Source organism: Pempheris klunzingeri, chromosome 12, assembly GCF_042242105.1.
Source record: "Pempheris klunzingeri isolate RE-2024b chromosome 12, fPemKlu1.hap1, whole genome shotgun sequence".
Classification (NCBI taxonomy): domain Eukaryota; kingdom Metazoa; phylum Chordata; class Actinopteri; order Acropomatiformes; family Pempheridae; genus Pempheris; species Pempheris klunzingeri.
In genome coordinates, this window is record NC_092023.1 from 26,010,612 (window position 1) to 26,027,413 (window position 16,802).

The window sequence follows — 16,802 nt, forward strand, 5'->3', positions numbered from 1 at the left end:
AGGGCCACACTCAAACAGGGCAAAGGTTGATTATCTAACTAAATGTCCTTTAGCTTTACCTTTTTTCTTGCAGCCTAGAATAATGAGAAGTTAATCTGGCTCTATCAGATAGCTAGAATAAGGCAAGAGAAAGATAAATTGCTTCCTTTGTTTCTTCTCACTTCCGTCTATTTTTTAACCTCTCTGCTGTCACTTGAGATAAAAGCATCTGCTAAATGACTGAATATGAAAATCTCTGGCCTACGTCCTGCTGCCACCCTCCAACCCATCCCTCGCTCTCTCTCCCCTATTTCTAATTCTTGTCTCGCCCCCCCCTAGGTGTCAGCTAACATAGCTCTGGAGGCCTTTCTGATCCGGCCGTCTAACTTTCTCGGTCTGTCCTGCACGGCACTTCAGCGGCCCCCCTCGTCTGCCAGCTCGCCCCACCCTGACAGCCACTCCCACTCTGACAAGGACGCGGGCAGAGAGCGTGATGCCGTGGGGGAATCGTTGCTCAACTTCAAATGCCACACTGTCAACAACAGCGGCTCACCGGCCAGTCAGCTCAGCAAGGTAGGTTAATAAATGGCGTGAAACTTTCTGAAATGTGCTATTCCGCTCTTTAGCTCGGCTCTGTTGGCAAAATCCAGCACCACCGAATCGAGCCTGAGGTCTGGAAACAACGCTTTTGAGTGTTTCTTTCTCACTCCCAGCGGCTTTTCTTTTTTCTTTTAAAAAGGCCACACGCTTCGGTATTTTTTGACTCCGTGTTCAAATGCAGCAGTGAGAAAAGGAGAAAAGATGTTCTAACAGAGGAAAAAGAAAGTAACTGAGAGAGAAATAAAATATGGGAAATAGAGAACAGCTTGTACAGCAGCTCGTGGGCACAATAAAATGAATTCTCTAACACCACACAGTTGAAGCATGTGAGAAGGATTACCACCTGCCCTCAAGTCTGTTGTTGCCTATTTTTCCTGGCAAGATGACACCTTGTTTGGGTTTGTTGGCATGCCATAGATCAGCTGTTGATAGGTGGGTTTGTAGAGGGGGCAGGGCCAGCAAATAGGTCAGTGATTTGGGAGTCAGTAAATGCGGGCCACTCCCCTGTGATGAATACAATGGCCTTGAGTCCCTGTCAGCCACGGCCCCGCCGTGGCTCCAGTTGTGGCCGTCTCGAGTGACAAATACTGCGTTAACAGACGAGGGGCAGTCTGCATCTGCAGATGGCTGGCAAAACATTCAATTCCCCTGGCACTGAAGTGGCATAGTTCTGCAACATTTGAACAGTTTGCACCCTCCAGCTATTTGGTCCGCCAATGAATTCACTTGTGTGAGTGCACCCTGTCTGCGCATGCTAGTGTGTGTCAGTGGGAACGAGTGTACGGGCGCGTGTTTGTCTTTCAGTCTGCGTCCTTATTTCAATCTCCCTCATCATCTTCTTCTTCTCTGGTGAGACGATGTCAGGTCTCTGTGGTGTTGTCAGCAATTACAGCACTTAATTCTAGCTCCAGGCTGTGTGTAGACTGTGTGCATGCATGCTTGTATGCATTGGTACAATAGGGCCGTTCTAGAGGCCACTCCGCAGCTTCGCGAAAAAATCACTTGCTGATGATTTCCAGATGGACTTTGTCAAATTAGGAGGCGAATGTGGAGAAAACATTCATTTTGGTTAACACTGAGAACACGTCTCCATGCCTGCGCTTCGTGACTTTGACAGGTTTCTTTCAGAAAAAAACATCTGTTGTTTCTGATTCCTCTGTGCTGAAGCTTGGCTGTTGGGCACAAGTCTCGGCACTGTGTGTCCTTGAGTAGCATACTGCACTTGAACATGAAGCTCCTAGTACAATGGATTGGGCTTTTCACAAACTGCACTTCTAATCATTGCTTAATCTCAAGGAAGAGTCTTTCTATTAAAGCTGCTTAGAATATAATCATATTTCAGAAAGAAAGCTTCTGTAGGGCTTCTTTTCTATAGTAATACTGTTTCTGCTTGCAGAGGTGTTTTTTTTGTCTTAGCCATGATCTGGACAGTTTAAGGTGTAAATACTGTTACACCACATGTGAATAATTGTTAGATAGCATTGTGCAGGGGATTCTATTTATTGTTCTACAAATCAGCATATTTAACTGAAGAAATGGAATATTTGATTATCACTTAAGTTGAATGGGTAGTCGTGTATCTTAGTGGGCTGGTCTGAGCCAAAAGCCCTGTGCTGATTTTTATTCCATCGCCCGTTAGTAACAATCAATGTACAAATCAGTCGGGTTGTCTTTTAGCTAAGTAGTAAACGTGCATCGTAATGGAAAAACAGGAGTGACGGTCAGAAGCGTAGCATCACATCCTCGTACGTAAAGCTAGTGAATTTCTCACTGAAGTCGAGAGATTTTTACTTGAGGATACTTTTTCCCCTCAGTTCACGTCTGCTGTGTCCATCTCACTTAATTCACCTCCTTTAAGTTTGACTTTGCATGCATTGTATGCTGGCTGTAATGACTTTTTCCTCAAGTGAAGTAAGACAAATGCCTGTGTCTTTGCAGTTCTTGTAGCAAGGAAGCACATTTGTTATATTAGTGGTTTTCCATTCTGTTTTACAAAGAAAACGAAAACGTGCTATGTAATTGCTTCTTCCCGTAATCACTCACATCCTGACTGTATCACCAGTACAAAGCAGTGCTGTAATATATACATTACTGACTTCAGGCTGTGATACAAATTATTACTGTGTCGCTGACAAGCTGGCATGGAGAAATCACAATAAAAGCAGGGCTGCTGAACGTTAGAGGCTTAAGCCATATCGTATCTCCATTAAGTTCATCTCGCCCTTAACAAGGCACGTTGACTATGACATCACTTAAATGAAGAAGCCAAGTTAAAGCAGTAGTCTGGGGGAGTGCTTGTAGGTGGAGAGAGAGTTGCACACATTCAGTTTCATTCAGGTTGAAAAGGTGCTTTACTTGAATATTGTTAGAGTATGACAAAGGCAGTACACATGGAAACACATGAACTGTAAGGCAAAGAAGCAAAGTCATCCTGCACACCAGTCCACCACAAAAAAATAGATGTCCTTGGAATGCATGCAAGCACCTACTGGCTGTGCTTTGATTTTGGCTAATGTGCTGCTATTCTCCATTTCTGGCATTTAATTCAGATGGAACAGCCATCTTTGGTGACACTCTAGCTTTTAAAGACTTGAAATGTAATACTATTTAGTACTATGCAGAATGAACAAAGCTTGTCCTTCTTGGGCGATTCACACACTCTGCCAGTATTCATAACTCCTCTGGAACAGTTGTAAGGTGGGGAGCGGCACCCTGCTCGAGAGCATTTTAATGGTAATTGTTGAGGGGCACAAAAGTGACTTCAAAAGCCTATAAAGGGGCTCTAATCCATTCAAGATATCTCCACCATATAACTGTATCTTTCTGAATGTGCTGGAGATTGAACCCCCAAAATGCAGTCAGATTTCAGATTTGCAGTCATTCCATGGAAATCGGCTGTCACTGAATGCAGCCCTTTATAGTGAAGCAATTTCAATCAATGACTTGGTGATTAGACCCCATCTTCACATTATCATTTAAAAGGGATCTTCATGTCATGGCATGAGTCACACATGAATATGCCCCCAATAGAGGCTGGACCCCGATGGTGGTGAAAAAGTGAAGAACAGCTTAAGATCTGGATGGATGTATGGGGGGGACGTAATCTGCAGCAGTATTCCTCATAAGCCCACTGGATAACTGGTTGTGATGACAGGTGGACGGTGAAAAAGGTTGCAGCGATCTAACACTGAAGCAAACACCTAAGGCAGCAGAGAAAGGAACCATTTTAAAATTTGACAGCAAGGAGATGAGTGGCTCACAGAGGGCAATGCAAAATCTTCTTGGTTGAACTGAAAAGTGTGAACAGTCAGTTAATTGAGCTGGAAGCATGAAATGGAGGCTAAAAATCAAACTAAATTGAGTAAGCATGAAGATCGTCTTCCTGATTGAATTTAAAGCTTCATATTGAACCCAGTGCAACTAAGGCCACCTCTGGCTCATTAATGCTTTTATTATTAAGCTTCTACTTGTTTTATATTATTACGCCACACTAAGCAAATCAAGAGATTAAATAATGAGGGTGTGTTCGCAATGTAGTAAAATTAAGATGATAATCAATTTTAATTTCATAACGTAAAGGTCAAGGGTCACCTGAATGATGAGCATCTGGCTCAAGCTGCTCAGTTAAATACAGTGTTATTAAGAGACCAGGGTATTACAGCCTTGATAATGACTTCAACGTCAATGTGATAAATGATGGCCAGATTAATGTGATCAGAGGTGCTTTGTTTTAGGGGATAATCTATATCTGATTTTTAATTGCATTGGTTAAATGTTGTTAATTAACAATGTTTTTGACTAAAGAGTTCATTTTCACTTTAGTCAACATGTAATGTCTTATTGAGCTCATGCTAACATTTGTTATAGGTTCTCTTTACAGGATTTCAGCATCTCAGACCCAAAACAAATGTACCCCCCCCCCCCACATGGCATGGTCTCTTTTTCATTCTCATTTGATCTGTTTACAACTGCTAACCAACAGTTTCTCTTAGCTTTCCTGTTACTGTGTAAGCTCAGTGGATTAGCTGAGTCTTTCACTGAGCAGCAGCTCTGAATCGTTTTTCTGTTCAGTTCAGCTGCTCTACAGGTACGCTCACTTAACAAATGACATTCATTCTCATGAATCAGGACCAATTCAGTTTTTTTTTTAGCATGGACAAGAGCCTAAACACTAACTAATCTTCAAATCCATCCAAATAAAATCAGCAGTGGTCGGAGACATCAGATGTGATGCGTCACCTGCTGTTAAAAGACAAAAATGACATGATCAGCCATTCTGAATTGTGAATGAAGTCCTGTTGTGTGAAAGTAGCCATATTCTTCTCATCAGGAAGGTGATGTGATGTGTGTGTTCAGAGTGTGAACTTTGTGTGAGATGAATACATTTGGTTTATCAGGAGCATGGGAATAAATGCACATAAAGCACCCACACACACACACACACACACACACACACTCCTCTATGACTCATCAGTCAGGCTGTCTAACACTGCTCAGTTTTAAAGCACACTGTGAAGGCTGCAGTAAACACACAGCACCTCTTGTTATCTAGCAAAGGACACGCTAAGGATACAAACGGCATCACACAGTATAATTCTCTTCTAAAACCTGCTGTTTTGCATTTGGTAATGAGTCAAATTTAAACCACTGGCTTTCCTTTTTAATTTGGTCATCATTAATCTGGTTAACATTTGTTAGCGTTTGTTAAGTATATTATTATGACATTTAACCATCAGATTGTAACTTGTCAGTAAATAAGAATGAAAGTAAAGTGAAAGTTATCTTGTATGAGCCTGTGTGACATTGACATACATGTCCTCATTGATGGCCGCTATCCTTGCCAACTGCCGTCAGATACCTCAGTGTCATTAATAAGAACAGTGGCACACAAACGTTTCTCGAAAGGCTTTAATAGTGATTAATAGGCCAGCTCCCGAAAGCCTGCAGACTTCCCCATAAACTCGGCTTCTTTTCCAGGCTGTTCCCTCCATCCTCATGTAACTGACTGACTGGCTGAGTGATCTGCTCTCTGTCTCAAACTGGCAGAAGCTCAGCACCGTTTAGAGCCATTTTGGGTCCTACTGGACTAAGACACACAGCATATGGCCCTGCTGTGCCAACACCTTGCCCAAAAGTAGCATAATGAAGCACAGCATTACAACATAAGCACCTTATGTAATGCGACCTTTTGCGAAAGTATTTGCCTCCTGATTGATATTCTGTTGTCCCAAATATAGAGAGAAGTCAAGAGAAAGAAGACACTTAAGCTTTTTCCTTAGTATCACATTAATATTAAGAATTAGTTAGGTAAATAGTAGGTAAAAATGTCCCTGTTGCTTCTTGTTGCTCTTTATCAGCTTTCACAAAAACTGTATTACTCTCTAGACTGTGAAAGCAGCATACATGTTCTGCCCTGAAAATGTATTAAAATAAAAAAAAAAAATGATGTTGGAGAAATTCTTGTGCTGCTGAGATCTTCACTTTGTACAGACAGGCCGGATGGAGAGGGATTTATGTGACAAAAGAAGGCGATCCAATACTGAACGTGTTCAGGGACAGGTGATTTTTTTTAAGAATCTACAGCCACACTGTTTTAGGCACACCGGAGCTTTAAGGAAACATGCTAACCTCAGTATGCTAACATAGTCAAAGTGACAATGTTAACATGCTGAGTTTTAGCAGGTGTAATGTTTCCTGTCTTTGTTTGGCCAATAAGCATGCAAACATGAACTAATTAGCATTAAACACGTACAACTTACAGACAAGTACAGCTGTGACTGTGGTTATATTTGCAGGTAATTGATCATAAAGCAAAGTAATAGACCAAATCCAAATGATGGTGTTATATGAAAAGTTATAGGATCATAATAATGAAAATTCAGCTTGAGGGGAACATGGACATCTAATCCAATCCAATGGAAAACCTGACATGTTGACAAACGTTGAGACATTTAACTCCACTACAGATCTCATAGTATTGCTAGAGGTGAAGTCGGAAGATAACCGAAATCATTATCGTTCATCCTCTGGGGACATCCACAACTTTTTGGTATCAGACTGGACCAAAGCGATATTTCATTTCCCTAGAGCCATGCAGTTAACATGCCTAAAAACACTTCTGTATGTCTGTTTGTACGACACAAGTGTGTCCTTGTAGGCTCTCGTACTCAGTGTTGCTGATCACACAGAACCAATTGCCACTGGAATTTTATTTTCAAATCATATTCAGATTTTATTACGTCTGTGTGGAGAGCATCTCACGCATATATTACTGTTACAACATTGCATGTATAGTACATGCACATGAACACATTTTTTCTGCAGCCACTGAGTCACTTACTCAGTGGCATAGACTGTGTCAAAGGTCTGCTTAATACCTAACTGGCAAGGATAAGTCTGACAGAGCGAATGTGTTGGTTATTGAACGTTTCCAAGATGTCACCTTCAAAAACTATATGCCTTCTTTGTCTTCTACCCCGCAGCTCCAGACACAGTAGAAAGTTGGCTTTGACACTCTTGCTTCAAATGTTAAAAAAGTATGAACATCATCTGCAGGAATTTGTGAACAAATTTTTGACACACAGATAAAAAACACACTCTTGAAGCTTTTGTGTGTTTGAACTGAAAAAAGGTAAGGTTAGGTGATGTTCTCCGTACTAGGCTGTGCATATTTAGGTGACTGACAGTTTTCACTGGCTAATTATGGTACAATTGCTAGGGTTTTATTCAAGTTTTCTAAATAGTGTAACACTCTTTCCCAGTTGGTAACAGTTTTTGCTTGTGATCCAATTATACAAAGCTATGTTTACTTCATTTCTGCATCACAGGTTTCATATGTCAATGGATTATAACCAATTAATCAAAAGAGCCAGAAGAGGTGGAGTTTTTTCTGGACACTGAAAATTCCACATTGTGATTGCTGGTTGGTGGGGATTCACTTCTAGTAACTGGGCAGTATATCCAGACACCTATGATGCAGGTGATGCAGTTCTAAGCTGATATGCTAATGCTAAGCTTGAGGTTAGCCAGATGCTGTCTATTAATGCAACTGGTAGGAATTCAGAGGTAAGGAAACTATGTTTCATGGTATTTTCAACAGAAAAGTGAGGTGAAAATGGTTAAATAATTGAATGAACTATTTGATTTTAATTTTATTTGGTGACACATGGCATTATATTGTATATAAGTGGACATTGTAAAGGCGAGATAAACCCTCCAGTTTGTACTTTCCATGATTATGATTTTGCAAAGGTAACATGAAACCTCCACGTCATCCATGACAATCATGAAATGTATGACTTGCCAAATATTATGATTCAGTAAAATATTGGAAGAACCTAAAGAAAATGTTTTTTTTGTAGGACAAATAGGGACTTTTCTGCTTTCCTTTTCTGTTAATCATCTCAAGACCCTTCTTGGGTTTGGGTGCCGATTCCTAGGTTGAGATCACCGGTCTTACATGTTGTTGGTCATCTTTGGCTCGTCTTTGACCTCCCTGACAACCAGTGGTAAACTCAATCAACATATTTTCAGCATCTTGCCTGAATGCTGCATGTCTGCTGGCTGACCTTTGGTTGGTATCACCACGTTTAAACCCCAGTGTCACTTTGTTTGAAACACATTCGGAACTAATTATCCCTAAATTAGGCAAACATATGGCATCTTATCCTATTTCCCAAGTCAGTGGGTATTATCCTTGAACTGAATTGCGGAGTATATGGTTCATTGAAGATGACAGTGTGGGACAATATTTACCACTTTAGATCTCCCTCTTCCTTGTCACTGACAGGTAATTAGCGGAAGCCTTTAGGCTGAACGGGTGGAGTACTCCCACCTCCCTCTCTCCTCAGATAGCCCCTGTCTGCTCCACAGAGCTCCACAGCTTTTTAATTACAGCCACCCGGCTCTGTGTGGGCGTGTTTGTGTGTGTTTTTTTATTATTTTAGGGGGTGTATGGATGTGCTTTTTGCAATGAGGGTGTGTGTATGTGTGGATGTGTCAGCCGCACTCCAGGTTAGGAGTCTATCCAGGGACGCTATTTCAGCAGAACAGAGCCAAGGCTGCCACATAGTAAGTGAATTCTCCATGTCTGCACAGGCATCTAAAACAAGCACATATGACCCAGTTTGTCCTGATTCGGTAAACATGGTGCTTTATGAGTGTGAATGCTTAATGTCTTGATAATTCGCTTCTAATTGGAATATGTTACGGATGCGTTGTGTGCAGTTCTCTAATAAGCAATGGAGGATTTAAAGAACTTAACTCCAACATACACACATGCAAGGACCTTTCATTAACTTGTTGACCTGTGTCTCTGTGTGGGGGGGGGGGGGCATAGATTCAGGAAATCTTCCTTCCATATTTGAAATGCAAATGACTGGAGGTTAATTATATGGGTGTTGAATTGCAGTTACAGTACTCATCAAAATCAAATTGCAAATGGGAATTAACATTGAATGGGAATTAAGGTTTATTAGTTGATGTTATGCTTTATGGACAGTTGGCATGTTTTGCATAGATGTCCCCCTTCAGTGTGTGGGTGCATACATTAGAAAACATAGATGGAGTCTTAGTTGTGTGTCTTTATAAGTGAATACATTTATACACACAGCTTGCATCACACTATGTTTGTGTCTCTGCGTTAAGATGTAAATCTTTTTTAAAACAATATGCACTGTTGCCCATAAAGTTGGAATAATTGTTCAATACCCCCAATTTTGTTAAAGCCTGAATACACAGTTTGCAAAGGTTCATTGCGGTTTCAGTTTCACTGTGATATGTTTGGAAGAGTTTGATCAATAAAGTTGAGAAGATATACACTTTATTTATCAAGAATAAATCACATTGTCACAATCATTTCATGAGAAGAGGTGAACTTTATGGGCAACAGTGTAGTTATTACGATTGTCCTTGTTTCCCCACAGCAACAGCCACAATGAAGTCAACACAAACAGAATCAAACATCAGTTCCACAACACCCCCCCACAAATGTCCATAATAGCCAAGAGGAAAAAACATACTAGCCATTATAATTATAAAAATACTTGTAACATTATTATTCACAATTATGAAGGTGAGAAAACAAAATGTAGTAAGAACTAGACACATCAACAGCATAAGGCACGCTGTATATTATTCTCTTACATAATGTCGTACTGCACTCTGCTTTTTTGTGGCCAACTCAGACTTTAAATGGTTTGTAGAACCATACAGAAGCCACAGGCACCCACCAGAGCTAACGTCCAGGACCACCTGGACCAAAACAGGCAGAGAACGCGACCAGCGAATAAGACCCAACCCCAGAGACCCATCCCCACTGATGCCCTAGAAACCAGGCCCGAGAGGAAATCCTACCCCCACAAACAACTCCATCTCCCAAGCACAGCCAGCAGACCCAAGATACCCCGCAGAGCCCTGCAGTGTCTGACTGTGGACATCACAGCTAAGAGAAGCTCCATTTTATTAAACTGTTAAAAAGCCTCCCCAGCATTTATCAAAAACTTCTGAAGGGAAGCCATATAGATACACTGGGGGTCTCCCCACTTTTCCAGTGAATGGCTATACATTTATTAGCTGCAATTAGTTGTAGTCTGCTAAAGCAAATATGTCCCCTCATATTGACAGGTAAAAGTGAGAAGTCCCTGAGTAGCTTCAGTCTGGGGTTGATTGGGATCTCCACCCCAACAACTCTGTTTATGAAATCCCAGATAGGTCTCCAGTATTGTTCCCGACTTAAATAACGACGTGAATCTTAAGCATTTGCAGCTCATATATGCATGTGTATTAGTGGGAAGGCATATAGAATTTTTACTCTGTCCCACAGGAACCGCATCTTTTTTCTCTCCTTGCAGCTCGGTGAAACAAACAGGCCTGTGATGCAGCAGTGAGAGGCCTTGAATGCTAAACACATCAAAAGAGAGGGAGGCAGTAAAGAGGGGGAGGAGGGCGGGAGACAAAAAGAGAACTGCAATTGAAAAAGAAGGAGAAAGGATGCGATAGAGCCAAAAGTGACAGATGAAGGACTGGAGCCAGACAGGTGGACATATCTAGGAAACAGCAAGAGAGAAGTGAGATGGAGAGACTTAGTAGGGAACAAGTTAGAGTGATACTGAGAGCCGGAGACTGAGAAATATAGTCCTACAGTATCAGGGGACATCTGTCCGTTTCCACTGAATGAGAGACAGAGATTTATTTCCCTTTGTAGAGGAGTAGAGGAGTTGAGCCTTTACTTCCTGTGTAGACTCTTTGCTGGATAAATTGTCCTCAACTAAATCATTTGCCCCATCCCGTCTTTTCTTAAAATCTACCCTGGGAGCACTCAGGTCGCTTCTGAAGCTGTTTTATCAGAGCCCGTGGAGCACCCACAACTTCTCTTTCTTCTCTGCTCCTCCCAGTTTCCCCAGTTTATTTCATCAAACGTTTTGTTGAATCATGCAGGATGCTCATCTGTGATGTGGTGTGCGGTGCGGCGGTTACCAAGTCTCACTGTTACCCGTGTTGTCCAATGCAGTCTTTTACCACTGAAGAGATGAATGGAGATGAGAAGAGATGACTGTCCTTTTTTTTTTTTTTTCATCCATTTAACCAAGATCTCTGTGATTTTCTGTGGTGTGCCACACTGTTATCATGCCAGCTCCTGACAGCTACTGTAGAAAATGACAACTCCAGCCTGCCCACCGCTTTGGGAAGAATAACACTTTGAAAATAGGTCATTTTCAATTACATACAGTATTGTATCTGCATCTCAATAGTATCTTGTGCGACCGCATCAAAGAGGGAAGAGTAAAAAGTTTCACTGCACCGCAAACCTGCAGCACTCAAACCAGCGTCACCTCGAATGAGCGCACAAGTTTCATAGTGTAGCATGAAATGGAAAAATTCTGCTTTAGAAATGTATTTTAAAAACTTTTTTTGAACTGACAGATGAAAGATATTTTGGCAAGAATAAAAAAAAAAAAAAAAAAAAAAGCCGGTGTCATTTCAGCTTTGATTTCAGTGCCACGTTATGTGTTAGCTGGCAGACAAAGAGCCGAAAGACCAAACATTTACTGTATGTTTGAAGTTTACTTTTAAGTTTCTTTTAATTCAAGTTCAGGATGATTTTGTGCCACCAGACCTCTCAAAAGTTTGGAAAGTTATTGGTTATAACAGAGTGGAGACAGTCTGTTTTGTTATAGCTAATAAATTATCCCAAGGATAACTTTTTTTGGCAGAGAGGAAGACACTGTGGTGTTTAATCAGAGGGTATTTTGACTCCAGGAATCTTTGTTGCAAAGCTGCTCTCTCCGTGTGTTTTCTGCCTGTATCTCTATCAAACAAAATACCAAAAAAACAACATATTCTAGTTAAAACCTTTTAAAGCTCACATAGACGGTACAATAATGTAATGACATACTATAAATGTGTCATACCAGTGCCATACCATGATGTACAGTGTGTGTGCTGTGATAGTTTTCCTTTTAACAATGGTGCTGATGAATGAGCAGGACCGCTTTGTGCCTTCATTTGACCAGATTTCTGCATCTAATATGATACAGAACTTTGACTCGTCAGGTATTTGACATGCTGGGTTAGCCGAAACAGACAAAGCAGTGCCTCTGTTTGACTGGTAGAAGCACGCTCCCTTTTAGCTAATCAACATCAAACTACTTATGAAGGCAGGAGTGCTGCACTGTGTCCATGGTGCCCTCTCTAAATACAGATAATTGTGGTAATGACAGTAACAAGCTTTGCTATATAGTAAACCTGATATACTGAGACATTTCTATTCTTGATACTAAATGACATGTATTGTGATAGAGGATCCATAATGACTATGTTGTTGTGCCTTCACTGGCAGGATTACATCATCATCTATGGGTTGAGAAAATTCTCAGACTTCTGAAACCCTACAGTTTTTTTTTTTGCAGACTGAAACTATTTGTCGTGTCTAAAAAAACAAACAAAAAAAAAAAAGCCAGTCTTCCTGGGAAGTTCTGCCAACACTAGCGATATGGTTCACATCCCAGTATAACTCTGAGAGAGAATGAGAAACAACTTTTCTCCCTGAACAACAAATGAAGCCAGCGCTAGTCGACTGGCCAGCACTGGAAGCCTGTTGAACTGGGCAGTTGCCAGCTGTTTATGTGTGTCCCTGCAAATATACAGCAAGACTTTGCTGAAAAATCCCACGTGTGGTAAGTAAACTTTATCTAGATAAATATTCCAGGTCTAAATATTACATCTCTGGATTCTACCACTTTAATGACTTTGTCAGCTTCTGTGACAGCTGCTGACATTTCATCTGTGAAGCCAGTTAACTGTGCCTCCAGTTTGACATGACACTGGGTCATTATGGCCCTGTCAGGAGTTGGACTTCTTCTCCACCACAGTCAGATGGCATTCATCATCCCGTGCCCTCTCATTGGCACTTATTTGACCCCTCGCTCCAGTAATAAAGAAGCATGTTTTAGCATTGGCATTTTCCAATCTAGATACCAATCACTCTCCCGCATTTCATATTCGCACAGTTGTCTGATCTTTTGCCCTTTTTCTCTCTAGTCTCATTATCTATCAAACACACACACACACACACACACACACACACACACACACACACAAATTAATACGTTAAATGCTGAATGTTAGTTAAATTCAGATTTTACAAGAGATTCAAATGTTGCCGAAGTTAAAGAACAAGAGGTTCCAATAATCACAATAAACGTCTAATGTATTAAATGCCATCTAGAACATTACAGAAGTGTTGCTCTACTGCCTACACGACCTGCTCCGCCTTTTAATATATACTGCCATCACAACAGTGTAAAGCCTTTTAACTATTCCTCTCACTCCCTGCTCCCTCTCCTCCTTCCCTCATCCTTCTTCTCTGGCTCTTTTCATATGGCTAAAAGCAGCGAACGCAGAGCCAACTGGCTGAGTTTGCCTCCCATGCCTCCCGTGCGCTACTTAATCTCGCCTGTCCTGCTTTATCTTCCACCTTTGCTTCTGGTCTACAAATCACAGCTCAATTGACTCCCATTTCTATCCTCCTTTCTCTCCCTCATCCCTCCCTCCAAAAGTAGGGTGCAGCAGCAGGGAGTCCTTTGCAATCCGTCTCCTCTGTTCCCTGTCTGAGCTTCACACATGCAACCCCCCCCCTTGTGTTCCTCTCAGTCTGCTGCAAGCTGCTTTCATCCTCTCATCCTACATCGCGCGCTACGTGGGGTAATTAGAGGTAAATTAATAGAACATTAGGATGCTGTAAGAGCAGGTTGCCCAAGGTCGGGGATAGTAGTGTATGGCAGGCGTGCTGAAAAATGTAAGAATTAACAACTGACTGTGTTGACTCAATGTGATGAGCCGCCTCGCAGACATTCTGGTAAATCACAGCATCCCTTCAGACTGACGTCGAACAGCTGTTAGTATGACAGCATCCAGAATCCATGTAAATCTTTCAAACAAAACTTCTGGGTCGTCTATATCGACTTTGTGCGTTGCTTTTTAAAGTAGCGCCACATCAGCGCCAGCGAGGATTCCAGAAATACTGAAGTAAACACAGCGCACCCCTTTTAGAAAATTTAGAAAATGTCATGTTTTCCCTTTTTTTTGTTTGGAATTTTTTTAAAAAAAAAGAAAAAAGTTAGTTAATTTATGCATACAAACACATTTCCAGGTAAATCTTTTGTTTATTGATCTAAAAGAAGTCATTTAGATAGAATGAGTCTACAAACATTCTTTTCAAAATACCAATGATGTGTGACTGCATAATATAGGTTTTCATATCCGCTAAAGTCACAGAAAAGTATTGACCATATAACCTCCAGTAGCTTGTGTGCAGCGCTGCATGGGCTGATGTTGAATTCTGCTTCTTCACACCACGACATCATGCTGTGAAGAGATGAACTGAAGTATGCGGAGCTGTGAACATATGGTGCACCTGCACTCATAGACACGCGTGTTTTTTGGGGAAAGCACACGCTGCTGGCGGTGTTTTCTGTGTGTGAACGGGAAGCACTGAAGAGCAGCAGTCTTTCTTTGATGAATCAAATCTAAAAATATTCACACACACACACACACTCGTGTGAAAAACCCACGTCCATCGTTTCTCCTGCAAATCGTCTCTATTCACCCTTTCACTGTTATTTCCAAGTGATCCCTTCACCTTCATCTCCCTCTTGGCTTTGACTTGCCCCTCTTTTAATTAGCTCCGTCCACATGACGTTATGGGGAAATGGTCTCCTCTAATACCTGCGAAAAAGAGAGGGGAAAAAATGACTTTCTAATTGCTCTGCGGTGTGTTTGCATGTTGCACCATCTCTGGAGCTTCTGACGCTCCCTCAATTAGAATTCTTAGATCAACAAGATTGGAGTTTTACTGCATCGCCAGAGTTTGCTCAGATGGAATCTGCTGCAAGAGCGCTGGCTTTCACAAGTTATAATTACACTAACACTGTGCTCAACAGTGGGATATCTATCTATCTCTCTGTATATTTCTCTCTAATTATTGTTATTCCTCATGTGGAAATGGTAAAATGGTTTTTTCACCTCCCTACTGTATCTGTTACTGCTCTGTGCAAAGCTGCAAATTTGGCATTGTAGTTACGAGTCCTCCCACAGAGTGTCCATAATTTTGGACTTACTGAAACAATATAAGCTGCTTATTTCTGATGAAATGTGTGTGTGTGTGTGTCCCATTCAGGAAAAGTGGAACAAACAAATAAGCACACACACACACACACACACACACACACATGCACACTGCGCACACACTTGCATAACACACACACACACACTCACACATGCACACACTCACACACACACGCACAGGCTTAAACCCATGTTGTATGGAAGGTTTTTAAGTTATCCAACCTCACTGAAACTGTATGTACTGTATCATAGGACTCAACCAAACCCTGGTGCGTTTGTGTTTGGTTCATTCGATTCATTCAGTCTGAGACTAAACTGATCTGGTTGTTGTCCAAGTAAAGTCTAGTGTAGTTTTGTTAGGCAGACCAAACACACGGCATTTTTAAAAGAATATATGTAATTTTAGCATGAATTCAAAAGCTAGATTGCTTTCCAGAAGGTGCTGCTTACCGTGAGTCAATTTGATTTCTAACTTGAGTCCATGTAGGACTACTATATAGGATGACTGTCAGTCCATATAACTTTTGTTTTTGTCATTTGTTGTAGGCCTGTGTGAGTGCAAAACTGAGGGGAACATTTATGTAGAAAGGTGCGTGTCCACTTTGAATGGCGCACTGAACACGTTCCTTTAGTTTGGTTTGTGTGGACGAGTGGCAGCATAGCCTTTTGAATTTTTCTCTGAGGAATCTGTGAAATTTGTAAGAGATTCTGATCTTATGAATGAGAATGTAGTCTGAGCAATTTGTAAATGTAGTTTAATAAGAAAGATACTGACATCTAGCAGCCAGCAGCAGCTCGTCCTCAGAAACCAGGCCATAGAAAATGAACTGAGGACAAACCACAGTCTAAAATCCATCATGCTTAGATTAAAGTTACAGAGCTGCAATCAGATTTGTTTTAATTCCCCATCTGATGAGATGACAGCTCATACACACTCTGTCCAGTTAATGAGCTTCCTCTGAGCCTGTGGACTTTTGTTTACATGCACTGCTGTGAGTCTAATTGTGATTCTAAATGAGCTAAAACAAAAAAAGTTCTGTGCTTCAGGGCAAAGCAAACAAAGAGTAGGTATCCTGCATGTTTAGAATAATGCAGAGCATCCATTGCAATCCCCTTTGTCTGTCATGTCTGGTGAGCACGGCCTGCTGCAGTTCTAAATATTAAGTCTGATGTTGGCTGGTTAGCGTCAAACACATTTTAAAACTTAAATCATGCTTTCCAAAAGCTGCAGACACTCACAGCTGTAACTTCGGACACATTTCAGCCCTGCAGCACCATATATTACACAGAAGGTGATGCTGCATTCAGAGGATCCACGATATGTGGACTTTTCTCTGCTATGATGGCAGAAATAGTCAAGTCGTACTTACCTCTTGAGTTCATCGCTGCATCTACCCACCCTTTCCTTCTGCAGTGTTCTTCTCCCACGTACTCCTGCACAAACGCCTTGTTATCACTTTGGAGTCAAACACAGAATGCACATTAGCCCTCTGCTGCATAAATACAAACCATTTGCAGTCCAGTTTGAGGGGTTGTCTACACAGTTAAGTTGTCGACATGCTTTAAGGCTACATCGGGGTGATATCACATAACTACAT

General features: G+C 41.3%; 1 protein-coding gene across 1 annotated transcript in view; it reads left to right on the plus strand.

Annotated features, from left to right (window-relative positions):
* LOC139210718 (adhesion G protein-coupled receptor A3) overlaps nt 1-16,802 on the plus strand; it is a 136,966-nt gene that overhangs the window by 48,240 nt on the left and 71,924 nt on the right. The window contains exon 12 of the mRNA XM_070840850.1: nt 319-552. Within this exon, the coding sequence (XP_070696951.1) occupies nt 319-552 (234 nt within the window). The remainder of the gene's footprint in view (nt 1-318; nt 553-16,802) is intronic.